At 43.6% G+C, this 25,416-nt stretch overlaps 4 protein-coding genes and 1 long non-coding RNA gene across 6 annotated transcripts in view; 2 read left to right on the top strand and 3 right to left on the bottom strand.

Annotated features, from left to right (window-relative positions):
* Positions 1–13,782, top strand: part of reln (reelin) — a 90,219-nt gene extending 76,437 nt beyond the window's left edge. Inside the window, exons 47-65 of one of the 2 annotated variants that reach the window (XM_086109449.1) lie at positions 546–686; positions 1,580–1,757; positions 1,829–2,022; positions 2,129–2,379; positions 2,472–2,626; positions 3,810–4,024; positions 4,229–4,406; positions 5,150–5,325; positions 5,544–5,650; positions 5,726–5,968; positions 6,044–6,219; positions 6,303–6,376; positions 6,446–6,607; positions 6,903–7,060; positions 7,252–7,471; positions 8,008–8,205; positions 8,422–8,520; positions 9,791–9,917; positions 13,762–13,782. In XM_086109449.1, the coding sequence (XP_085965575.1) occupies positions 546–686; positions 1,580–1,757; positions 1,829–2,022; positions 2,129–2,379; positions 2,472–2,626; positions 3,810–4,024; positions 4,229–4,406; positions 5,150–5,325; positions 5,544–5,650; positions 5,726–5,968; positions 6,044–6,219; positions 6,303–6,376; positions 6,446–6,607; positions 6,903–7,060; positions 7,252–7,471; positions 8,008–8,205; positions 8,422–8,520; positions 9,791–9,911 (3,046 nt within the window). In that variant the 3' untranslated portion in view covers positions 9,912–9,917; positions 13,762–13,782. Of the gene's footprint in view, positions 1–545; positions 687–1,579; positions 1,758–1,828; positions 2,023–2,128; positions 2,380–2,471; positions 2,627–3,809; positions 4,025–4,228; positions 4,407–5,149; positions 5,326–5,543; positions 5,651–5,725; positions 5,969–6,043; positions 6,220–6,302; positions 6,377–6,445; positions 6,608–6,902; positions 7,061–7,251; positions 7,478–8,007; positions 8,206–8,421; positions 8,521–9,790; positions 9,918–13,761 lie in introns of both variants that reach the window. The other variant, XM_086109447.1, reaches the window with a different exon arrangement.
* A 2,534-nt stretch (positions 13,783–16,316) lies between these two features.
* On the bottom strand, positions 16,317–17,532 carry LOC147206138 (protein Bouncer-like). The gene is made up of 2 exons (XM_086108505.1): positions 17,504–17,532; positions 16,317–16,704 (listed from the first exon to the last, which is right to left on the bottom strand). The coding sequence occupies exons 1-2, from the start codon at positions 17,530–17,532 to the stop codon at positions 16,317–16,319; spliced, it is 417 nt and encodes a 138-aa protein (XP_085964631.1).
* Positions 17,533–18,661: 1,129 nt separating this feature from the next.
* Positions 18,662–21,573, top strand: LOC147206136 (uncharacterized). The gene is made up of 3 exons (XR_015100760.1): positions 18,662–18,793; positions 20,011–20,174; positions 21,036–21,573. It is a non-coding gene; the product is annotated as an uncharacterized LOC147206136 (long non-coding RNA).
* Positions 19,753–21,030, bottom strand: LOC147206137 (protein Bouncer-like). Its single transcript, XM_086109734.1, has 2 exons — positions 21,008–21,030; positions 19,753–20,292 (listed from the first exon to the last, which is right to left on the bottom strand). Exons 1-2 carry the CDS (start codon positions 21,028–21,030, stop codon positions 19,836–19,838), a joined length of 480 nt encoding a protein of 159 aa, XP_085965860.1. The 3' UTR covers positions 19,753–19,835.
* A 1,341-nt stretch (positions 21,574–22,914) lies between the features above and the next one.
* Positions 22,915–23,690, bottom strand: LOC147206135 (small integral membrane protein 29-like). The gene is made up of 4 exons (XM_086108504.1): positions 23,571–23,690; positions 23,473–23,498; positions 23,274–23,379; positions 22,915–22,953 (listed from the first exon to the last, which is right to left on the bottom strand). Exons 1-4 carry the CDS (start codon positions 23,688–23,690, stop codon positions 22,915–22,917), a joined length of 291 nt encoding a protein of 96 aa, XP_085964630.1.
* Between the last annotated feature and the right edge of the window lie 1,726 nt (positions 23,691–25,416).

Genomic DNA, 25,416 nt, shown 5'->3' with positions numbered 1-25,416 from the left:
TATTGAAACTGCAAAATCTGTTTGGAACTTTTTCTTGTATTTTAATCTGCAACGTATGCTTGTCCTCCATCACTTGCCGTAGCCCAAGCGGGTGTGTAGGAATGTAGCATTGGTTGAGAGAACAGTCGGTCATGGAAGCCAAGTGAGGCCAGCAGAGCGATGGAATAAAAGAATCTCCAAGAAAGCATCTTTATTTAACGTAACGCAGAATATTAGACTTTTTACTGCAGTAGGAGCCAAAGATGGCCATCTTCTCCTTGTAATCTGTTGGATGTTGCTGCGCCATGGTCATCCTTGCAGGATGGATAGATGGCGCCGTTTCATAAAACAAAAGCACCAAGCACCATGGATTAGTTGATCTTGAATTCTCTCGCGCCTGCTTGATTCCTATAGTCCTCCACGTAACTGATAGCTTGCAGTTAAAACTGTGCTTTGTAAGAGTGTCTTTTCGTCTGTGCCATTTTCCGGATGTTGTTTTGCACAATGCATATACTAGCACCGCATGCTTTTCGCGTCCTCTTTCACGCCCACCCTTATGTTTGTAGGTCTCCAGCAACAAGATTCCGTTGGTTCCAGCAGGCTCCATTTGACAAGCAGCAGACCTGGGCTCTGGATAACCTCTATATTGGAGATGGCTGTCCAGATATGTGTTCTGGACATGGAAGGTGTCAACAGAGCACCTGTGTGTAAGTAACACACACCAGTGTTTCTTAGGATGTATTTACACTGCATGGTTTAAGTGGCACAATTCAGATATTCTTCATTATCAAAACTCATGACAATGTATAGGGAAAAAAAATGCATGGAATCGGATATCTTCAGATCATTCTCAGGCCTCTCCTAAATGTGAATAAAAATCTGATATGTATCCAATGGAAAGGCAGTGTAAGCACAGATGAGCTTGACACCAATCTGAACATGACGTCATGAAAATACACCGATTGGTGATGTATACACAACCGTGTCTGCCCAAACAACACAGACACATTAAAAGTATGTACAGCCTTGGCTTAGTCAATTAAATATGCTCTAAATATTGGACCATCCATTTTCTGAGCAGGCTTTATCCACACCAGGGTCTGCTGAAGCCTATCACAGCAGTAGGCAGGTTACACGATGAATTGGTTGCCAGCCAATCACAGGGTAGGGCACACAAAGTCAAACAACCATTCGCACTCATAATCACACCTAGGGACAATCGAGAGTGTTCAAGTAACCGACGATGCATGGTTTGGGGATGTGGAAGGAAACCAGAGTACCTTTTTGAGAGGGGAAGTACAAAATGAATAGCTCAAATAATATGCTCAAGTGTGCATGCCCTCCTACAACTGGGATATGGCTGTGTTCCGGATTACCCAGTGAATCACGTTCCAACTCATGCTAAATGAGAGCCTGCACACAATAGCCACAAGTTCCCATGGCTAACCCCAGATAAATTTCAGATGTTCTTGTAGGCTTTTGCTGATATTTGATTTGCTTTGTAGCAGAAGTCTCAAAGTTATGTATTAACACTGGCTTCTTTTTCAAACTGTTTATAATTCCCTCCCTCTTGATGAATCACATGTGGTATCCACACCAGGTGTGATCCAGAGTGGGGTGGTGACTACTGTGATGAGCCGGTAGCTAAGCTCCCCTCCCAGCTGAAGGACAGCTTCAGTCGGGCTCCTTCTCTTGGTCACTGGCACACACTCACTGGTGGGAAACTCAGCACCGTGTGTGGAGCTGTGGCATCTGGCGCCGCTCTGCACTTCAGTGGTGTAAGTATTTTCTGTCTCTGTTATGGTTTTCTTCATTTAGCATCGATATTGTTTGTTGTGTGCCTCTACAGAGTTGCAGTCGTCAGTTGGTGACAGTGGACCTCAACCTAACCAACGCCGAATTCATCCAATTCTACTTCATGTATGGCTGCATGATCCCGCCTAGCAACCGTAACCAGGGGGTGCTCCTGGAGTACAGCTTGAATGGAGGAATCCACTGGCATCTGCTGACAGAGATTTTCTATGATCTGTACACAAAGCCAGGGTGAGTGCCTTTACAGCAAGTGATTTCGATGAATGGAGCTGCAGGAACCATGTTTAGCAAGTTGGTACTTTGTTTTAAAAGTCAGCATTTGACATCATGTGTTCAGGTTTGTGAATGTTCTGCTGCCTCCTACTGCCCGACAAGAAGGTGTGCGTGTGCGCTGGTGGCAGCCGCAGCATGACGGAGTGGACCAGAGTGACTGGGCTCTTGATAACGTCCTCATCGCGGGTTCAGACATGCGGGCACAGATTTCCGACACATTCGGCGGTGTGGCACTGCCAAACCATGAGAGAGCTCCTGCTGATGAAACCTCAGAACCAAACAGTGACCTGGGCGAGCTTGAGGAAACTCCAATCGGTAAAGCACAGTTGGTTGAAAAACTCAATCAAAACTTCATTCTAACGAACAAGAAAAGACAATGGCAGCATGTTGCTTTGTTTTGTTGGCAGTGAGTGACCATTGGTTGTTCTCCGAGGACTGCTCAGTGCAGCGTTTCTGCAGCTCCCCTGATGGCGTGATGGCGTGCGGCAATGCTGATGGAAGAGAGGTTTACGCTGTCACGCATGATATAATCCCTGAAAAGGGTTGGGTCATGCAGTTCAAGGTGATTCGTGAGCAAAGAATACACACGCTTACTTTGCGGCAGGGTCTGGCACACTTCTGTGTACCTTTGTGTAAAATAGATTATTTTTAAAAACATGCACTCTCCTTTTATTAGTATGATTATAATTTGATTATCATTTCATTGTAATCAATTAACAAAAATAAGATAATTGAAACCTCATTAATAAAATAAGAATAATGAATGTCAACATGTGTACGACACCCCTGCTTATTTGCACTAAATATATTAAATAAATAGACAATCATGGAATGTATATTTAAAATATTTATTTTTGTGTATTTATAATATTCTTTGCAATAAATCAAGTAACCAGTTCATACTTTAATGCACCAAATATCGCCGGACTTTGATGGGCCGAATTAAAGGCTGAAGCGGGTCATTTGTGGCCCGCAACCCATGCTTGGTTACTAATTCTTCAATATCACCAAAATGAGGAAAAATTCTGGAGGCCCGATGATCCAGTGGTTAGCACATCGGCCTCACAGTGCAGTGATACCGGGTTCAATTCCATCCCTGTGTGCAGTTTGCATGTTCTACCCTGTGTTGGTTTTCTCCGGGTACTCCGGTTTCCTCCCACATTCCAAAAACATGCATGGCAGGCTGATTCAACACTCTAAATTGTCCCTAGGAGTGAGTGTGAGTGTGGATGGTTGTTCGTCTGTGTGTGCCCTGCGATTGGCTGGCAACCAGTTCAGGGTGTCCCCCGCCTACTGCCCGAGGATAGCTGGGATAGGCTCTAGCACCCCCCGCGACCCTTGTGAGGATAAGCGGATTGGAAAATGGATGGATGCATGAATGGGAAAAATTCTCATTATATTTTACAAATGTTCAAATATCCTTCGTCCCGAGCGCCGTTCAGAGGTACATGGTTTAAATTTCAGCTCTGGCCTCCCTGCACATTCGGGTAATTGACTTGACATTTTCCATAGCTGCAAATGTAAGTGTCAAAATTTGCCATGCATTTAACTAGCCACGAGTGCAGGGTGTACCCCACCTCTCACCCAAAGTCAGCTGAGGTAGGCTCTGGCTCAACCCATGACCCTGATGACGACAAGCACAATGGATATCATTTCCTTGTGCAGGTGTACCAAATAGTATAGCTGTTCTGTGCATATTCACTTCCCTGCACCAATCAACAACATTTCAAACTTGTGTCCTATAGATTGCGGTCGGCTGCGTGGTTCCAGATCGTGCTGCGGACAGACAGGTCCACGTTCAGTACTCTGCAGACTACGGTGTGACGTGGAAATACCTGCTTCCTCAGTGTCTGCCCGCTGATCCCCGTTGCGGAGGACACGTCTCGCAGCCGTCAGTCTTCTTCCCCGCAGAGGGATGGAAGCGGGCTGTCTATCCCCTACCCGACGGCCTCGCTGGCGTGTAGGTCAACATATTTCTAAACATGCAGCGCTCTTAATATTTCATTGGCCGTCACGCATGAGCTACATTATTGATAGATCTATTTATTGTTACAACATCAATGATTTAAACTTTTGTCATTTAAATCTTGGAAAAGGCAGATGTATGTTCAGCTAAACTCTTTACATGACCCAAAGGATTCAGCCTGCTTCTCCTGGTCTTTAGTTCAGTGCGCTTCAGGTTCTACCAGCAGCACTCAGATGTTCAGTGGGGTGTGGAGAACTTTTATATCGGGCCAGCGTGTAAGAGCCATTGTGGCGGGCATGGTGACTGTTTGGATCAGCGCTGCCTCTGTGACCCAGGATTCACCGGACCAAACTGTTACGCCAGTGCAGCGCTGAAGGTAGCATTTTGCTTTTGAGATGCTTCTCTTACATTCAAACTATTGCGTCTTTTCCACCTAACAAAATAAGAACATTCTGTTCCTCTGAAAATGCTGGCTTTCAAGTGATGCCAACAGCGAGCAGCAGTGCACTATAATCCCAAACCGTAAAGCCATGCTAGAAATCAGATGCACGGAAAAAAAAAGGAATGGCACAATAGCTAATAATAAAACGGTGAAAGGTAGTGTTCACACTTGAAGACATGTTTGCTTGAGTATACAGGTGCATCTCAGTCGACAAGAATATAGTGGAAGTAAGTTGTCATTCATTTTGGTATTTCATTTCAAAAGGTTTAATTATGTGACATACAGACAGCCTGAAATGTTTCATGATTAGGGGTTTTTTGTCATTCTGATGATTAGTGCTTAGAGAAACCCAAAAATCATAATTTCAAGGGATTACAATATTACCGGTACATTAAAAACAGTGTCAATTATTAATACAGAATTTAAACAGAAATTGGGTTTCTGAAGAATATTTTCCTGTGTTTAAGATAATATGAGTTTCACATGTCACATGTAAAACTGGACACCAGTTCACAAAAACATATCAACAAGCCAGTATTGACTATGATTTGGAGTTTTCCAAAAAGTATGCTTTGAGCGATCTAAAATGGTTTGTGTGTGGACTATGCAAAAACAAGAAGATGTGTGATGAAAAAAATTCAGAAATACTGGTTTTTACGCAATCTTTTCCCCTGTAGGCATCTTTGAAGGAACGTTTTGACTGGGAAGGAGCGGCTGGGCCTCAGTGGCACGTTCTTGAGGGAGGTCGACCCTGCACAGACTGTGGTGTGTTGGTCGAGGGTACAGCCCTGTATTTTGGAGGAGCTGACGCCAGACAAGCTATAACCACTGACCTGGACCTTCGGGGAGCTAAGTCAGTATTTGGTCATTTTTCACAAGTTGCACACAACACAACAAGTTGCAACTTTATTTGTTTCTGACAAAAGCATAAGCTTCAGAACATGTCCTAATATGCTATTGTTCCGCTTAATTTCACAATCACATTCCACGCACACACCTCGACTCTGCCCTCATCGACGTTGCCCACACGCCTAAGGGTTTAAATTGTCACAATCTGTTCTGTGGCCAAAGGTTTGTGGAGTACTGGGCCAGGATTGGAAGTGAAAATAACATGTCCATGTGTCACCGTCCAACTTGTCGAAAAGAAGGAGTGCTGTTAGACTACTCTACCGACGGAGGTGCGCTTTAAAACATGTTCTATCACTGTCACCTTTTTGCCTCCCGCTCTGCAAATCTGTCCGTGTGCTCCTCAGGTGTGTCGTGGATCCTACTGCATGAGATGGACTATCTCAAATACGTGTCTGTGAGGAGAGATTACATCGTCCTGCCAGAGGGAGCCCTGACCAACGCTACTCGCCTACGTTGGTGGCAACCTTTTACTGTTTACTCTGGCTTGGCCTCTCCCAGCCTGGAACGAGCCCAGTGGGCCATAGACAACATCCTAGTAGGCGGGTCAGACATCAATCCGTCAAGCCTGCTTGACACCTTTGACGATGGTAAGTCTATGGAAAAAGAAAAGTGCATTGGTCAAGAGGTAAGCAAACCCCTTTATGTTTTGTCTTGTTTTCCAGAAGGTGTATCTCACGAGGAAAGTTGGAGCTTCTACCCGAATGCCGTGCGAACTGCGGGCTTTTGTGGAAACCCCTCGTTCCACCTTTACTGGCCCAACAAGAAACAAGACCGGACACATAACATCCTCGCCACTCGAGAACTTATAGTGCAGCCTGGATACATTTTACAGTTCATGGTATTAAAGCGATTCAAAATTTCTATCAGCAACTCTTATATGTATGTTGCGTTCGTTTGATGTTGATCGTCTCACTGTTTTAGATAGTAGTTGGCTGTGAGGCAGACACATGTCAGGACCATCATTCTGTCCTGCTGCAGTACAGGAAAGATGCAAGGTAGATCCTACTTCATAGCAATGGCCATGTTTGATATGGAATTGAACATTTGTCACGTGACTCTTTCAGGTCTGACTCGTGGCAGTTGGTACAATCTGAGTGCCTCCCCTCGTCAGTCAACAACGTGGGCTGCTCTCCCTTCCAGTTCCACGAGTCCACCATCTTCAGTCCTGTCAACAGCTCAACATGGACCAGGGTCACTGTTCAACTGCCTGACCACGTCTCTTCAGGGTAGCACTGGGCAATTCAATCCACTGAATAAAATGGCTGCAAACAGAGAGGAGCTACAGTAGTGTATAAAAACACACGTCAATATTGTCCCAGAATGGAAAAATGTAAAGCTTGTTTTGAATAATGTCATAGTCCTAATCTGTAAATATTACAAATCAGATTTTTCTGAAACAAATGAGATTTGATTTCAAAGCCGCGCCATGCAGCCATACTTCATTTTTTGTGTTGCATTTGTCTTGTAACTCGTCAACAATGTAGTTTTGTGTGCCATTTGTGGCGTGTTGTCCATTTCCAGGGCGACTCAGTTCCGCTGGATTCAAAAAGAGGGGGCGGGAGAGCGTCAGAGCTGGGGAGTAGACCGCGTTTACATCGGCGAAGCCTGCCCAGGACTCTGCAGTGGACACGGCTACTGCACAAGTGGAGTGGTCTGCATCTGTGATGAGGGATATCACGGTGAGTCACAAACAGTGGAAACTGATAAATACAGATTCAATTCTTTATGACTTTTAACAGAGCTACATGACTGGTGTCAACTCTGCTCAGAAAAGATGCAGCTTTTTATTTTATTTTGCAATATGATCACAACAAGCTAACCAATTTCCATCATTGTGCCCACATTGTTGCTTCTCCTCCCACCTGAACAGGTGATGACTGCTCCCTCTCTAGCAGAGACTTGCCAAGTTCCATTAAGGACAACTTTGAGTCGGGCAGCGTGTCCCCGGAGAGCTGGCAGCTGATTCAGGGTGGAGGAGTGGGCAGTGGGTGTGGACAGCTGTCACCGCATGCACATGGAGACTCTCTCTATTTTAATGGCTGTAAGATGAGGCAGGCTGTTACTAAACCGCTGGACCTCACTCGAGCCAGGTACAGGTACAGCCAAAACACAAATCTCAGGGTTTTTTTGCCTATTCATCACACTTAAACGTTTCATCTGAACAAGTTGTCCAGTATTGAATTGGCAAAGTAGCCACTGACATCACACTGCCCAAATCATATTTTTCTGTCAGTATGATGTTTGTTTTAACAAATGCTGTGTCATGCCAGACTGTACCGTCGAAAATATTTTCCCAAAAGGTTTGAGACTCATTAAGATATTTTTACAACAATGTGAGAAAAGCCTATATTTTATTTTATTTTATTTTATTTTTGTCTTAGCGGTGGTTTTTAGCTTTGAACTCTCCCACGGAGGTCATATGGTTAAGCAACATATTTACTTGTTGTCCTTGTGAGATATTAATATTTCTGATCCAAAATGTTTAAGTGTGATTAATACGCAAGTGAAATCTTAAATCAGGAAGGGGACAAAAACATAAAGTGTTTCTTAGAGATGCTATAATAAATGGAGCGAAAACTTGACGTGTCCCGCTAACCTTTGCCATCCCTTCTGTGTCTCCCCGCAGTAAGATCATGTTTGTGCTGCAGATTGGTAGCGTCGCACAGACAGACAGTTGTAACATTGCTCTGGACCGGGCTGACACGGTCGACCGAGCAGTACTGCTACAGTACAGCGTCACCAATGGAGTCAGCTGGCACGTCATCGCCCAGCACCAACCCAAAGACTTCATAAAGGCCCAGAGAGTTTCCTACAACATCCCACTGTAAGTGACTCCCACCAAAGCATTATTATCTTTTCAAATGTCATTTGATTGTGAGAGCTCTTATAATCTCATTGAATTATGCAGCTGTATCGAAGAACTGTCACGTGTTTATGGAGGTGTTATAATAATAATTTAACCAATACTCCAGCTGTCCTTTACAATACACACAGAATAAGTAATATGATTCTGAATACAGTGTATGCCTGCGTTCCCCAGGGAAGCGAGAGTTAAAGGGGTGATGCTGCGATGGTGGCAGCCACGCCACGACGGTGCAGGACATGACCAGTGGGCGCTGGACCACGTGGAAGTAGTTCTGTGAGTACCCAAATTCCCGGCCAGATGCTGGCCTACAACCCCACCAGAGCCCAAATCTGCCCTTGTCTGATCCCGCATCACCTGTAGATGACCCCCCTCCCCTTTTAATCCAAACATACACAGGAAGCGTGCACACAGATCGTAAGCGCATCGCCACACTTGCGTACACCGAACAGTGAAGTTCAACACTGCTTCTGCTGTCAGGCAAGCAGGAACGTTACTGCAGTTTGCTTTGCTTTGGAGGGATCTGTTTGTGGATAGATTCCTGCATGTTGCTCGAGATCTTGCTCTCTGCCAAAATGGGCACTTGTTGTTTATTCAAAACTAAACCCGACGCATTAGAAGCTGCTAACAACCAATTACGCACTTTTGCCCTGTTTCCTTTAAACAGTACAGTGCAGTTCAGTTGAGCAAAAACAGTACAATAAAGTACAATAATAGTTTCCCAATTTAGAATGAGCCAAGGTGGATGTTTTAGAAAAATTCTCAGGGCTAAACGCCAAACAAAAATGTCTTTTAAAGTATGAAGACTCTCAAGTTACTCACAAATATACATAATAAGTGTGAAATCTGTGCCTGGTGGATACACAGGTTGCCTTCTGCCGTCTCGCTGGAGAACGTGTGACTCTGAAGATACATGTTTTATTTTGTGCAATTTGATGACTTTCCATGGGTCCATATCACATTTCGGCGTCAGGGTGGAGCTGGTTCACTGATTGGTCAAAATTGGATTCATTTCTTGGCATGCTCCAGGTCGCATTCTTCTTAGCTGTAGCATTCATTACTAGGTGCGCACAGCTATGATGTCCCACCGTTGACGTCACAGCTTGCACCATCGCGCCGACATGAGTCACGTCAACTGAACTGTACTGTAGCTTTTGGTGGGAACCTGCTTTTTAGTGCCTAAACCTGAGCTGCCCCCTGGTCTCTGTGGCCGTGACCCCCTCCCCGCTACCTGTGCACGGCGTTCAACAGTGTCTGCTGACAAGCGTGACCATGATGCTCACACTCTTGTTTATTTCTCTCTGTTCAACACTTGTCCCCTCCTCCACACCCAATTTCCTTTTTCTTTTGCTCCCCTCCCCACTACCTTGCCGCTTCATGTGCTGCCTCGGATCCACCCTCATCTTCCACATCCATGCCCTCTGATTCTGATTTATGACTCCTCAACTTCCCGCCCCCATCACTGCCATTAATTCCATTTGTTCTCACTCTTTCTCTTCTCCTCCTCTTCCTACTCCTGGGGGCCCCTGCCCCATCCCTCCCCCAGGCCTGGGCTCCCACCCCCTCTCACCTTTCTGCGAGACAGCAGTCCCCCTCGCCTGCCCCTCCCCTCTCGCGCTCTAACCTCTGCTCTCTTCTGTATTCTGCTCCCTCTGGCATGGCTGTAGCGTCAGGTAAGTTCACCGCCTCTTCCCGAACAAACCCCCATCCTTCTCCCTCCTCTCTTTTTTGCCAGCCTCACTGCTCCTCACACAGCACACTCACCCCCGGTTTCACCCAACACTGTAAGCCTCGCTCATCATCACCGCAGTCATCTCCACGACCTCGCTTTTTCTCTCGGGTCCCCCGCAGACCAGCTGCTCACACAGTCCAGGTGGAAGCTCCGTAACGTGAGAGTCACTGAAACAAAACCAAATGAAATGGGCTCACTGTATGACAGAAAATGAGCGATAGCCATACCAATTTTTTCAATACGAAGACGACAAAAGTAACACAAATGTCAGTGCGGTGTGTTGGTGTGTACGGTATGTGTGACGTACTCGATTACAACACTTTTATCTGTTTTGTATGACCTGGCTGCTTATTTTGCTGGCTGTCTTTTGTGTTTCAAGTGGCTTTAAATGTTGGGTTTCAGGTTCAGCGTTTGTCGTTGAGTCCCTGGAACATTCTTTTTTCGTTTGAGTTCACGCACCAAACTCAGCTTTTACTTCCAGTATCAAACATCTGGCTGGAGCACTTCATCTGCATGGCTCAACGTATTGGGTCGATCTCATTCCCTTAATTGCAAACTCCGGTGTCTTCGATCCTCTGCTTTATTTTATTTTAGCAAGACCATCAAACTACTGCGCCAATGACGAGTTTGGGCCAGGGTGGAGCTAGCCATGGCTGCACTTCGGCCTTATTTTCCCATGTGCTTAAGTCAAAATGCCGAACAGCTATGCACTTTTCTGGCTGTGTGGACTCTACCATCCACTTAAATCTGACTTTTACTAATATTCATGCTAGATTGGCACATAGGGTGGAGAAGCTTTAGAATGTAGCCGTTTACTATCGCAATATGGTCATTCGAGCGTTCTTCCATCGACTCGTAAGTCTCGCGTCCCAGGAAGGTGTAACTTGAAGTTTAAATTCAGTTGCGGCATAGCCCTCCACATATTTAAGTGACTTTGGGAAAGCGACAACTTTTTGTGTTGTCTTCTAGTTGAGTAGATCAAACACAGGCTGTGAATCACCTGCCGAGCATTTTATTCGTTGACTTTCCTATTTATTGGCAGAGAATATTGGTGCCAAGGGACTTTTTTTTAACCCCATGTGCAACTGTGACCAGCAATTCTACTTCAAAGAGGGTGCCAGTGGCAAACATTAAATGACAAATGGACAAACCTTATTTAAAGGCCTGGTGTTTTTTTCTCGTGGATTTAACTGCCTTCCACAAGTCTCAAGAAAAACTCTGTGCCCCATGATTTACAGCCATCTTTGGAATTCAATGAATCTTGTAGTGTTTGTGCACTCATTCATTTGTCTCACATCCAGACAAGAGAATACACGATGAGAAATGCAGGCTCGTAAATAATGACTGACACAAGTACGTACATCCGCGCCGCGTCAACAACTTCAACGAGCGCTCAAGTATTTACCCTTTCTCAGACACTGTTAGCCATTAGCTGCAAGGTAATAGTAATCGATGCATCCAGCAAAAGTCATGCAGCTCTGCTTACCTTTTAGCTTTGATGTAGTCTTTCATCACTCCACGTCCAGATCGCAAAGGAATGGCGCTGGTGTAAAATGGACTAAATTTAACCAAAGACAGCTAAGTGACCAATGACTGAACCAACTGTTGTAGATCCTTTTCCGGCTCGCTGAGGAAGCATGGAGGACTGCAGGGGCATGCAAATAAGACAAATGAGATGGACCCATTGGCGTCTTTGTCATGGAGGGACCTCCCCTTTTTCCGTGGCCGTTGGCTGTTTTTCCGTCCATAGCCGACATGCGCTCAACCCTCCATCAAGCATCCAACCTTCCACCCCTCCCACAGCCTCTCCGCTTTGCAGAAGCGCCCCAGTTGCACAGCTGGCTCACTGGCATCACCCTACTGGACAGAAGAGGCAATGAACAGGCTAAGCGAGAGCGACGCGCCACCATCTCGTTTCGACCGCTTGTCTGCTCAAAACCATGCACTTTGTGTCGATTTTCTTTCCTCCCACTCTTTACTCTGACCTCAAATTCTCAGTGTCAGAGCGTGTGTGTGCGTGTGTGTCCCATGTCTTGTCTTGTAGGTTAGTGAAAATCTGGGTCGCGTTTCTTCTTTCCATTTTCAATTGGTAATGAAAATCGAAAAGTGACTGATAATTTATTTTTTTAATTTCACACACATAAAAACAAAAAGATGAGTTTGATTGATTCATTGGAGGCCCAAATAAAAAATACAACATAACCCCCCCCCCCCCCCCCCCCAGATCACTGGACTAAGTTTGATTTCAATATTTAATTGCTTGGGTTTATGAACCCAGAGGTTTGTTAATGGGCATTATTAAAGTTGCATTAGCTTTTTTCAGTCCAACAAGATACTGTCTACACAGAGTTCCTCGCGTATCATTGCACAATAGTTGCCCCAAGTCTACTATCGTCCTCATGCGGTGTACCCTTTGCATATGAAAGAGTGAAAAACAATGCGTGGAATGCAGGAAGCCAATTGCAGTCGCACTTCAAACTTGTTTGTTGTTGCTATGCAGTAATATGGCTGATGGATAATTCAGTGTATTGTGACAAGTAACAAGCTAATGTTTCTTGACTTATATTCATGACCAAACTTCCAGGTCATGTGAACACGAAGAATTGAGTATTAGAATCAAATTCAGTCCCCTGGCCTGTTTTTCTGTTTTATTCTTTTATTCTGATGTGAAAATTACAGTCTGAAAACTCTGTATCTTCAGTTTATTTGTGGTGGGTTAAAAACAAATGTGGAAACGTGATGTCATTTCTTATTTGTTTGTCTTTCAATTTCCATGGGCTCTTAATGGGTTCATTGTCGTGACATCACATCCATTGCGGATCATAGAGTTGATTTACCCAATTCCGTATTTATAGTGTTGAGTAAAAATGCCATGAACATTGTTGCGTTTGAATGTGCAAAGCGTTTTAAACTGCCACCAATGTTGAACTCACTCATGATTACGTGTGTCGCGCTGTCCCATAACTTGCTTTCCTGGACACAAAAACATATTGAAAATAGAAATAGACTTATAAAAGGAAGAAAAGCCAGGAAATACAAGTTAACTACATTTGAATTTCAAAAATCCGCAGTGCCTGATTTGACATTTGATCCGACACATTGAAGGTCATATGGGGAAAAGCTGTCCAGAATATTAAGCATCCCTACTTTTACTCTACGCTGTGAACTTAATTTGTCTATTTGGTAATTACCCTACACAGAACACAACGTGATATATTTTCTGTTTGAATAACGGGAATTGTTCATACCACACGCATTTTCCATCACCAACAGACAGAGTTTATTTGCACATTAAAAAAAGCTATATTTACTGTAGCCACAAGATTAGGAAAAATATTGACTTTAAGTCCTTTTTTTTAACCCTTTCGGGGACAGCGGTTACTGCAGTGGACAGTTTACCATCTTATCAGGTTACAGGCTGCATGAAAGGGCTAATTTGCTGCTCCTCGCTGCTTTGAGGGAGGACTTTGAAAGTTGATAGTTAGTTTAGTTTCGCACCGCCTATAACAATGCGTGTTTCTAGACCGTAATGGAAAGAGTCAATTGAAAACGGAAAGAAGGAATGGTCCACACATCCACATAGTTGTGGCACCATGTCCTTTGCAGAACATCAACAAATGCCCTTTTGTTGAGCAGCACGACTGGGTGCCAGAGTCGAGCGGCAGCATCGCAGCGACATCACCGCGTGTGCGCGCATGAATGAACCTGTGTGTGTGGAAACTTTGCACTTTCACTAATCACACATGTCCCTCCTTCCCTCTTTCACTGTGTTTGTATCCCTCCAGCACCCGTAAACAAAACTACATGATGAACTTTGCCAGACAAAGCGGCTTGCGTCACTACTACAGCCGCAAGCGACGGGCACTGCAGCGGCGTGCCTGAGCCTCCGGAGATGGGATTTTGCCTCCCCCCTTTGACCCGCCAATCACACACTGAGCCGTCCGCATTCATCCCTTTTGTCTCCTGACGACGTCATCACCAATTCAAGTTCGCGCTCTCGCCAAAATCTGTCCCATGTCGCGCCCGCGATGCTTTGCCGTTGGATGAAGATCGAAGACAGGAGTGTCGTGGCCATTTTGTTTACTTTCTACCATGGACGGTCAGGGTTTTGCTGTGGTTCCTCTTCCCACTAGGCTCCATCTCCTGCCACACAGAGCCTCCCCCCCCCACCCCTCCTTCATCCCCCCCCCCCCCATCCTCCTTTTCCAACCACACTGTGAAATTGAGAGATATCACTGCTGAACTGACCAGCCAATTTGAAGACGAGCCTCCCAATTCCACTGAGCTGCCGGGGGAGGATGTCTCCAAGGTGCCAGCCTGTACGCCAGGAGAAAGACCACCACTATGATACAGACCATGAGGAGGAACCAACGGTTTTGAAAGCGTTGGGTGGGAGTGGGTGAAAAAATATATATAATTCTTGCTGTTCTTGTGTGTCTGTGGGTTCTTTTGTGCTGAATTGACTGTGGTGTTTGTTCATTTGTTTGTTTTCTACTCATTCATATACTTTTAAGAGGTGGCAGGGGGCTCTGGGTTCTGCTTCCCTTTTCCCCAATTTTCCGGATCGGGCCGTTGTGGGCAGAGTGGAAATTCCACAGGACAGAACGAAAGATGGGGGGGGGAAAAAAACATTTTTTTAAAATGATGGACTGAACGTTTGTGCGTGTGTGAGTGTGTATGTTCATTGAAAAAAAAATCATTTTATATGTGTTGGCTCCCACAAAAATAGATATTTATGGTATATGGCTCTTCATGTGACCTATTTAAGATGCACTGTGCGTGAATTGTATGTTATTTTTCAAGTTGTTAAGTTATTAGGCAATCCAGTCCAGTCAAGTGTTCTACTGCATCTTCTCCCCCTCTTCTCTTGTGCTGTTCCCCCTTTTGCTCCATTCCTCTCTTCTGATTCCTGATACCTGGAGGTGAGGCTATTTACGTGTTGTTTTTTGAAGTCTGTGTAATATGCACCCTCTGCCCTCAGTGTACCCCCCGTCGAGCAAACTCCTGTACATACATGTATATCCATTTTGGGGAGACCCAGCAGCCTTATAAAAGGGAAATAAAAAAACTGCCTAAACCTCATCCTGTCCACCTTGCCTCAACCTCTTCATTGACCCTCTGCCAAACATTTAAATCATCTTACATTTGCAGGGCTGTAAAACTGGCTTTCATCGCAGGCCACTTCAGAGATACTGGAGTTGAAGTAGCGAAGCCACAAAAATATCTTGAGTAAGACTGCTGCATTGGTTGGAAGATATTTTCTTACAAAAATTCCAGTACAAGTTCCCGTGAACAAGTTTGTGCAGCTCAATAATTTGAGATAACACTGAAATTGAGTTTCTGCTTAGATCACTATTTTGATACAGAAAGAGCTGGCCGTGGTGGAAGGATGTTCAAATCCCATCAGGTTTCCTGAATTAAGAGAACCAAAGAAAAACACGAAGCCAAAAGAATTCGTCCACTCAAACTCAGTAGGGCAGCATTACTCCGTTCCTTTCGTCTGTTTTAAATGGGGCACAAGAATATCTGATCTATGTTGAACTCATTTTCACCAACACAGCACACCAAAGACATCCATCCATCCATTATCTGAACCGCTTTCTCCTCACGAGGGTCGCAAGCATGCTGGAGCCTCTCAGCTGTCTTCGGGCAGTAGGCGAGGTACCCCCTGAACTGGTCGCCAGCCAATCGCAGGGCACACATTGCCAAACAACAACAGTACACGCTCACAATCACACCTAGGGACAATTTGGAGTGCCCAATCAACCTACCCTGCATGTTTTTTCTGGAACGTAGGAGGAAACCGGAGTACCCGGAGAAAACCCACGCAGGCACGGGGGAGAACATGGAAACTCCATCACTTCTGCACCGTGAGGCGGACGTGTCGTAGTACCAGAACTAACCTGAAGGCTGAAAGGCAGCATGGATCCACAAAAAATACAAAGTGTCTCTGACAAAAAACAAAACAAAGCTCGGCTACCTGCTGCTTCTTGGTCAAGTGTTCATTCCTACAATCTCTTAGTGTCATTTATATAAGGTGAATGATTAAAAACATTGTTACATTTGACATCGCAAGCTCCCTAGATTGGCAGATAACACATTTTTGCCCCATTAACACAGAATTTGTGGATGTTTTTGAATGCGTGGTATGAAGTGAAACAAGTCATGGTTTATTAAAAGCTTTCATTTCTTGGAAATACTAATATTCAAAAATCAGTTATGTTAGAATATTTTTAAAACACCTTAAAACTATACAGTTCAATGTCTTTGGAGCATCCGCCACATAAATCCATGCTGAAAATTTCCCTCTTAACCCTGAGCGCTTGCTGTTCATCCGACATCACCTTCCGATCATTCCAGCAACAGTTACAAGTGTTACGGTGATGACAAAGGTGTTGGCAAAGAGGCCCGCACACGCGTTGCAATACGGCCGGTCACAGCAAGAGTAGCTCATTGTGTAGACGACTCCTTGGTAGGAGAGATCGTGCTGCAGGCCGCAGACCCTCCTCGGCATGCAGCCACTTGCGGACAGGGCGCTGAAATTGCCGTAGCGACCCTCCGCTTTGTAGCACACCTCACCCCGGGGACACTCGGTCACGATGGGCTGAAACTCGTACTCCTTCTCCAAGATGGGCCTGTAGAGGCAGCGCAGGTTGCCGCACAGCGTATAGGGCACCAAATGGAAGACAAAGAACGCAGTGACTTGCAGGACTTGCCAGATGCTCGCCCTGCAACAAAACCAGATGAGGCTTTCACAACGCAGCATTGTTTTTGTTACATTCTGGAATTTATTTTATTATACAAGATTAACTTAATTTCTCCAACTTGAAGAATGCTTTGTTAATAAAGACACAAACATACCAATGTTCGTTTATTTCATACACCTTCAACTTCAATACTTCAAATTGTCCATACGTGTGAATGTTAGAATGTGCGATTGGCTGGCCTCAAAGGCATGTATGGACAGGCTCCAGCTCACCTGCAAATCTAACGAGGACATGCCTGAAAAAAAAATGAATCGATGGACTTCTACATTACACTCGAAAAGTGAACACCTCAAGGCCCACGGCCGATGACGTGTGGAGTGTTGCTGTCACTGATAGGTACGAGCGCAGTCAGTGAATTGGGCGATTATTGACAAAAGCCCCACACTATTGGCTTATTTCGTACCGTGATTCCTCTCTTTGTAGCTACAACGATCGATTTACTTTTCCCCCTTACAATCACATCATGTTGTTTGTAGTTAAAAAAACAAAAACAATAGTGTCACAATAATACCACTAGGGGTCGTGGTTTTTCCTTTGTACTGAGTTGGTATGTGTGGGAGGCACAATCGCCGAGTGTGTGGCTGTCAGTTGTCATCAGATTTTTTTCGTTATTGTCAAGTTTAAGACCAAACCAAAGTGGCACTCCGTAGAATAAAGTCATGACCAAACTTAAGGAAATCTGTACTTCCCGGTTTTTCATGTACTGAATTGAAATAAATTACACAAAAGTGACACTGCAGGGATCGACAACAGAGGACACCTGCCCTCGCTTTCGTGAGTGTGGTGCATTATGGGATTTGTAGTACTAGTAATGCGTAGTGGCCATTTATCCATTCAGTTTCTATAGCCATTGTCCTTATTATGAGCCCTTCCGAACTATCAGTGGCGTATAACACACACACACACACACCTTCAATGACTTTAGCATGCATGAGTGCACATAAAATAATCCCCCCCACAAGCAGAGCATGAAGATACAAACACCACACAAGACTCCAGACCCAGGTGTTAAATAACAAAGCTCAAAAATGTGCGGCAGACAACTCAAATGACTTTTTTTAACCTTACCTTAACATGTTAAATGTTTTCAATTCTTATTATTACTTGGTCCAGTGTGAACATTTTCTTCAAAATGAATCCCATCACACCAGACCAAGTAATCCATTTGAGCATTCGTGAGTAAAAGCAATGAAGTCCATTAATCATGTGTAGGACAAACAGGTTTGATGCTTCCCATGAAGTCTCGCTTTCAGCCTGTTAATTTGCACAGTGATTTCATCTTTTCATACGTACAGTCATGCACATTAAATCAAAACTTACATGGTGGCCACCTTCGATGTGGAACTTGAGTTGGGAAAGCAAAGCCTCGCAGAGCTCGTCCCTGTCAGTCCTGGCTGCACTGCATCATCTTCGTAGAGAGGCCACACCTTCACTTTCACACACACCTGCTTGAATTGAAGTTTCTTTACAATTTAAAAAAAAAGTGATGAAAAGCAATTGGTGAGGTATGTCAATTAGATATATTGTACGTACTCAGTTTTAATGATATTGCATTAGAGTACAAGTGTCAAACTCAAGGCCAAATGAGATTGTTCTTTTTTCATTTGGCAGAAAATATTTATAAAATTGCAATGTCCTTCAAATTTAACAGATATAGCGAGTATTTCGTTTTCATGTAAATGTAAATTAAGCTATGGAGAATGAGGGTGGGCGAACCCCATTTTGTCATGTTGAGTTTAAGAAATGAACAGAGAAACCTGGTAGTTTTAGTTTTCACATATAGACAGTCCTTCATTACTTTTTTTTTCTAGCTTGGGTGCAGTTGTTAGTTCAAGTGACAGATGTTTGTACTTTGACCACTCGATCACTAAACCTTTCCTGGCAGCTAAATGCAGAATCACTCCTGCAAAATGAGAGAAATGAAGTTAGCCCAATCTAGTTCTCTGTGGCTCAAATGAATGATCGTTGGAGACTTATATGGGGGCCACAATTTTTGTCTTCTAACTTCAAACTTGATTTGTTAATCACATATTGAAGACTCCGTTTCTGGGTAAGCTGTGTTTAGTATATCTAATATGATTCGACAGTCACATAATGAAAGGCCCCGTCAGGGAAACCATAGCTATGATGACAAAAATGAGTTTGATTGTCAAATACTAGAGTTTATCAGGTACACAGTTGATGAAACAGGTTGTTAAATTGTTAAAAGGTTGCCATAAAAAAATGATTTTTTTTTTTTTAAAGAATATCCATATCCAAACTCGGCAAAACAGGAGACCATTTGTGCATTGTGCATGGCAAAAGAAATTTACAGCATGTCGGTGTCAAAACGAGGAGGGATAATCATCTTTTAAGAGCCAACTTAAATCTACTCATTTTAATTATCTGCAATCTTTTTTTTGTGTGATCAGTGTCATTCTCATAACATAGTTGCCCAAGTTATATTTGAATGTTTACACAGATGTCTGTCCTGTTGCCTCAATTCAACCTTTGTCTATTCCGATGACCTGAATGACAAAAATCGACATTTCCCCCCCCCCCCCCCCCAAACACATTCCTGGGGTTTTTTTCCATATCGTGACAACTTAAAACGACTTTGGCAGTGATGCCATTTAGTTTACAGATTTCAAACTCATGGCCCAGGGACCAGATCTGGCCTACCACATCATTTTATGGCCTGTGACAACAAATCAAGTCCATCAATTTATTGAGTATATGCGGTAATGTGCGATTCAACATTTACATGGATTGTCACGGTCCCGAGGAAAATCATAATTCCATTACGCTTGGAAAAAATATATATATATATATATATGTATAGACAACCAAGATATGTTAAATAGTCAAAAGACTTGATAGACATCTCGTATTGATTGACACCATTAACAACAAAGCGGAAGGTTCAAGAGTCTTTTATTCGTTTTCTAATCCAGGAGGAGGGTTGTCAAATCCACCTTTTCTTTTTCTCTCTGGAGCAATACACATCACGATTGTGATTCCTGCCAGACAATCACTTCATGATGATGCGATAAAACAGTTGAGCGCCCATGGCTACCTGGCCTCTTCTTCAGTCACGCACACCGCAAACACATCTACGACACAAAGGCCAAAGGTTCAGGGCTACCGGGATCATCTCCACAAGACCCCCAGAGCTTCTCCCTGAGAGCGCGAGTCGCATTGCCGTTCTCCCCCTTCTCTGCCAGAACTCCCAGCAGCATCTTCAGTACGTCTTGGGACGTGGGCGTCATGTTGCACTTGTCCTTACAGCAGCAGCTGTGCCTCAGCCGGTACTCCACCCCCATGTGAGAGACAGCCAGGCGGTTGCCGCACAACCGGGCGTCCACACAGCCCTGGGAGGACAGCACGTGGACGACGCCGTAGTAGGCCCTGGAGGTGGCGCAGCGCTGGCCCGGCATGCACTCTGTGCTGAGGTTGGTGCAGGGGGACTCTTTGGGCTGCAGGGGGCAGAAGTGACACAGGAGGCTCGTGGGATGGACCAAGGCTGGGAGGAGCAGCACTGCTGCCATCATGATGCAAATCAGAGTCAGGCTACAGGAAGAAAAAAAAAAAAGCACTGTGGTTGGAATCACAAAAATTAAAATAAGAGACCATGCAGAAGTGATCACCTTCTCTCGAGTACATTTGTAGGCATGTTTGAGTACTAGTTTTTCATATTGACAACATAACTCCCAAATTTATTGTCATTCAGTCTGAAGCTTTATTTGCAGGTAATGAAAAATGATCAAAAGCACAGCTGCAACTCATGACTATTTGAACATTTTAATCAGTTGATTAAAACATGTAATTTCCATCCCTTGACTGAAAAAAAGACATTTTGAATTGACAACATAGAAAATTAACAAATATATGTCAGGAAAAAAAGGAACAATGTTTAAAGCAGTTATTTGCAAATGTCCGTTTGATTCAACACATGGATATAAATCAGATGGCTTTCACGTAAGACAATAGAAATCTGACACTTCCCGTTAAAGGGTCGAAATGCCCAGCATTGAGACAATTTTAACTTAATCTCTCAACAATTAATCGACCAACAAAATAGTATTTTAATTTGAATATTTACTATCATATTTACACTTCATAAAAATTCCCCATCAAGCTTATTGGGGAGTTGGGAGTGAGTGAACAGAATCATTCACTCATTCCCTTCTCTCTGATTGCTAGATTTTTAAATTAGTTTTCTTTTTGCCCTTTAATACAGTGGATTAGATCGTTCACATTCGATCACTTTTCATTTATGGATTACCTCTGCTTTCTTTGCGCTGCCATCTTAGCATCAGAGGTCCTCGATGAAAATGCTGCAACTGCTGCTCCTCCTGCTGATGGTGACGATGATGAAGACATGCAGCCTTCGAAGATTATACACCTTGTGATTGCCAAGTAGCGACAGGTGTGCTTCACAGCTTTCAGACACGTGCCAGATCATTTGCGGACGAAGTGTGGCAAATAGGTAAGTCTTTATTTTGATGATCAAATAACAATTAGCATGTGTGCATGTATGTATTTTTTAAATTCTTTTAATTGCGATTCACAAATTCATACCAAAAAAAAGAAATCAACAAATGTTTACGAACTGTTTAGCTGACAGATTCCATTCACAAAATATTTATTGACAATTGTTAGGATGAAAGAATACAAACTAGTTAAAAAAAAACAACCTTCATTTTAAATATTCAATAAAACATAAATGTATGAGCAAAGTTGATTTGGGTTTTTTTTCCGGACCGGTTGACCGTTTCAAATTGGGCATTCATATCATATGCTAATGTCGCCATCTGGTGTATGTTTCTGAAAATGCATTAGATGGACAAAGTGTCATCTAGAAGACCATTTGTCATACCTGTCACCTCATACGGTTTAGCCATTGTTCATACGGATTTTGTGGTGAATCTTACGTATATGGCCGTATCGCACAAATCATACGGATTCTGAAAATTTCCGTTATTCCCCCCGCCCCCCTAACAGGTAGTTCCGTTTGCTTTTGCCCAGAATGGTGCGAGTCTACTCGAATGCTTTCATTTCCGGTAACTTTCCAGTAAATCACGTGGTTCCTAGTTGAAAACAGCAGAGTATTCATTGCATACTTCGGCCAGACATTGTATTATGGAGATCTACAATAAATATCATTGAAAATTTCGTGGGTTTTTTTCTGCCGTTATTTTGACATATAAAATGCTTTGGTATGTTATAAGGATTTTTTGCTCTTTATAAGGATTGTTTTGGTAGTTTATACAGGTTGGCGCTCCGAAAAGTTGACAGGTATGATTTGTCATGTGACTCATGTCATACTGAAACAATCCTTCATCCTAAAAAAAAGTGATTATTATTTTTTAATTTTTTTTGTATTAATGGTGTATTGGCAGCACGGTGTGCAACTGGTTAGCATTTGCGCTTCACAGTGCAGAGGGGCAAGGTTCGATTCCGGCTTTGGGCTTCCCTGTGTGGAGTTTGCATGTTCTCCCCGGGCCTACGTGGGTTTTCTCTGGGTACTCTGGTTTCCTCCCACATTCGAAAAACATGTACCCTAGGTTAATTGAACACTTCCTGATTGTGACTGTGAGAGCCAATGGTTGTTCGTCTATGTGTGCCCTGCGATTGGCTGGCAACCAGTTCAGGGTGTACCCCGCCTTCAGCTGGGATAGGCTCCAGCACGCGCCTGACCCTTGGGAGGATAAACCTACTTAGAAAATTCATGGTTAATGGTGAGTTCTTTCACAGCCAAATTATTCAATCCAAGTATTCATTCTTGACCTTGTTCATGCTGGGACACAGAAATCGTCTTCAACCCAGAGAGGCTTTAAAACATTATGTTAAAAAAAAAAATTGGTATTTCACAGATTTCGCCAATCGCGGGTTATTTTTGGAACATTACACCCGCGATAAACGAGGGACCACTACATACATATTAAAATGATATATTGAATAAATGGCTAAGATTGTGCTGTAAAAAATGTTTTTAATCAACTAATCTGGTATTTTCATAACTAGTCCCAATCAGCCTGTCCATATTGCCTGGTTGATTCAGAGGTGTGATGTTGAAGCAATCCAACAGTTGACACATTTGACCTTTTGCCTTTGGTTTTAACAAAACACATTGTTTATTATTGATGTTACGAACTATCATTTACGTATTTCACACTCAATCGCCTCAATTTACAGTAAATGAAGTTGTCCTTCCTTGTACAGTGGTTCCTGTAAGAGAAACATATTTAACATGAGCTCATGTATTCAGACCACTTCATTAAGTACACTTGCCCAACGTCCAATAAAAAAGCTGTCTCATTAAATTCTCTTTCAAAGATAATTATGTTTCATTGACACTGTCAGATGGATCATAATGTCCCTAAAGTTATATTATGTAGTTTAAAATATGTTTTTTTTCCTATTAACTGGAATAGGTGAACTGTAAAGGCAGAATTTTTGACGCAGCTCTTATATTAAATCTCATTTGATGCAAATGGCCCCAATGTTGTGAATACATGATGTTGCCCTTTGTGAGATTGCGTCCATACTTTCGACTCTTCGTCAATCTCCAGCTGACCATCCACCCAGCGGTGATCTTCCTCTGCAGGGTCGTAGCTGTACACAGGAATCAGCTGGTGGCGCAGCTCATCTAATCTAACACAACAACCCACAGAATGAGAAATAAAAATTCAAACTAGTAAAAAGAAAAAACAAACGAGGAGCTTGAATTTAAAAAAAAAGTCTGACCTCATTCTCTTCTTGATAAACACAACCTGAGGGTGAGCACATCTGAAGTCATGTGACTGACAAAGAGAAGACGAAAAAAAATGTCGAAGCCTTCTTACCAAGGCTGCCACACTCACGAGCAGTGTGAGGAGGACGAAAGGGACAAGAGCATAGTAGCCAACAAATCCTCTATCAGCGTTTTCAGATGAAACGTGAGGAGCACTTTGGTTGTAACACATTTTGATCTGCTCACTTTCTTCCCGGGCGGCCTCACATGGCACCTTTGTGACACATTCAGTGGTGCGCCTGTCGCTTCTGTGCCACTGTAGTATATCAGGGCAGGGTCACCGACCTTGATGAGAGCTGAGAGCTACTTATTGGGAACTCATTCATAAGATAAGATCAGATAAGAAAACCTTTATCAGTCATGCAAAGGGCTATCAGTTTCGTACACACCCCTGAAAGGAAAAAAAACTTTCATTATCACGAGCAAGCAGGATAACATAAAAAAGCAGGGGTGAGCAACATCGTGCATGTATTGGGGAGTTGAATGAAAACAATGCAGGATCACTACGGAGTGCAGATCATCCCATTGAGAGAAGTAGTGTCATGTCAAAACATTGCATTTACTTTAAACCTGTTTAATAACATTCCTGGGGAGGGAGTGGGATCAGGCAGCCACCTGATTTGTTTATTTACACACACAAAGGAAGTTTCTGGCGTGTGCCAGTGCAGGATTTTTTTCCACTTTTATTGACCGTTTCAATTTCCCTTCCCATCAAGGTTGAATCGTACAACTGTTTAAAATAAACAGAATCAAGCTTGTTTTCCCGGCACAGGTTCCAACATGAGGTACTTTGGACATCGTTATCCAAAATGATAATATCCATCCATTTTCCGATCCACTTATCCTCACAAGGATCGTGGGGGGTGCTGGAGCCTATCCCAGCTGTCTTCGGGCAGTAGGCGGGGGACACCCTGAACCGGTTGCCAGACAATCGCAGGGCACACACAGACAAAAAAAAAAACATCCATGCTCACACTCACATCTAGGGACACTTTAGAGTGAGTGTTCAACCAGCCCGCCATGCATGTATTTGGAATGGGGGTTTCTGGTACCCGCAGAAACCCCCCGTGGGCCCGGATAGAACATGCAAATTTCACACAGGGAGTCCGGAGCTGAAATTGAACCCGGTACCTCTGCACTGTGAGGTCGACGCGCAAATCACTGGACCACCGGGCCCCCCAGAATGATAATAATAACATATATTTACTTATTATTATTATTGTCATTATAAATACTGTAATGTGATCGACACTGTCACAAATATAGCACTGACAGATCGAGGAAGTCCTTCCTTATGCCACACAGCTTTTTAATTTCATCCTGAGACGAAAATGCTAATATTGTCAGTATCCTGAAATATTCACTTTCTTCTGTCTGTTCACACCCACAGGAATGATGACTGTTATTTTATTCTATTAAGAAGGAGACTTGTAGAGATGCGGTCGTTTGCAAACCTAGCTAGCTAGCGAGCTAGCTTGCAAGTACCCTTGTATGGAGTCACGGAAAGCCTAGTATTTGGAAGTTTTTACAGGTTGTTATTTCCGAGCTTTTCTGAGCTTTTTTTTTTTTTAATCGACTGAGGCCTTGTAATTGCTGACTTTCTTTTTTGTTTTACCAACTAATTAGACATTTTGAAGGTTTAAACCATGGGTCGTGTTGGAGGATGATCAAGCAGGTGGAAGCGCGTTGTTGTCGACACGGCGGGATCCCTTGACCGTTCTCCACTTCCCCAGGTCCTCCGCGTGTTCGTTTGATTCGGGCTGAGTTGATGTGCAAAAGTCAGAGGCTGGAAATGGAGAAGTTCTTGCAAGATGTTTTACTGCACATTCAGGGCACAACACGAATCGATTCGGGCTCCTGTGAGTCTCAGATTTCATCAGGAAGCCCCGAGCAACTAC

The sequence above is a fragment of the Hippocampus guttulatus genome, chromosome 4, assembly GCF_054856545.1.
Source record: "Hippocampus guttulatus isolate MCC_2025c chromosome 4, RoL_Hgut_1.0, whole genome shotgun sequence".
Lineage (NCBI taxonomy): Eukaryota > Metazoa > Chordata > Actinopteri > Syngnathiformes > Syngnathidae > Hippocampus > Hippocampus guttulatus.
This window is presented reverse-complemented; position numbering and strand designations above follow the sequence as displayed.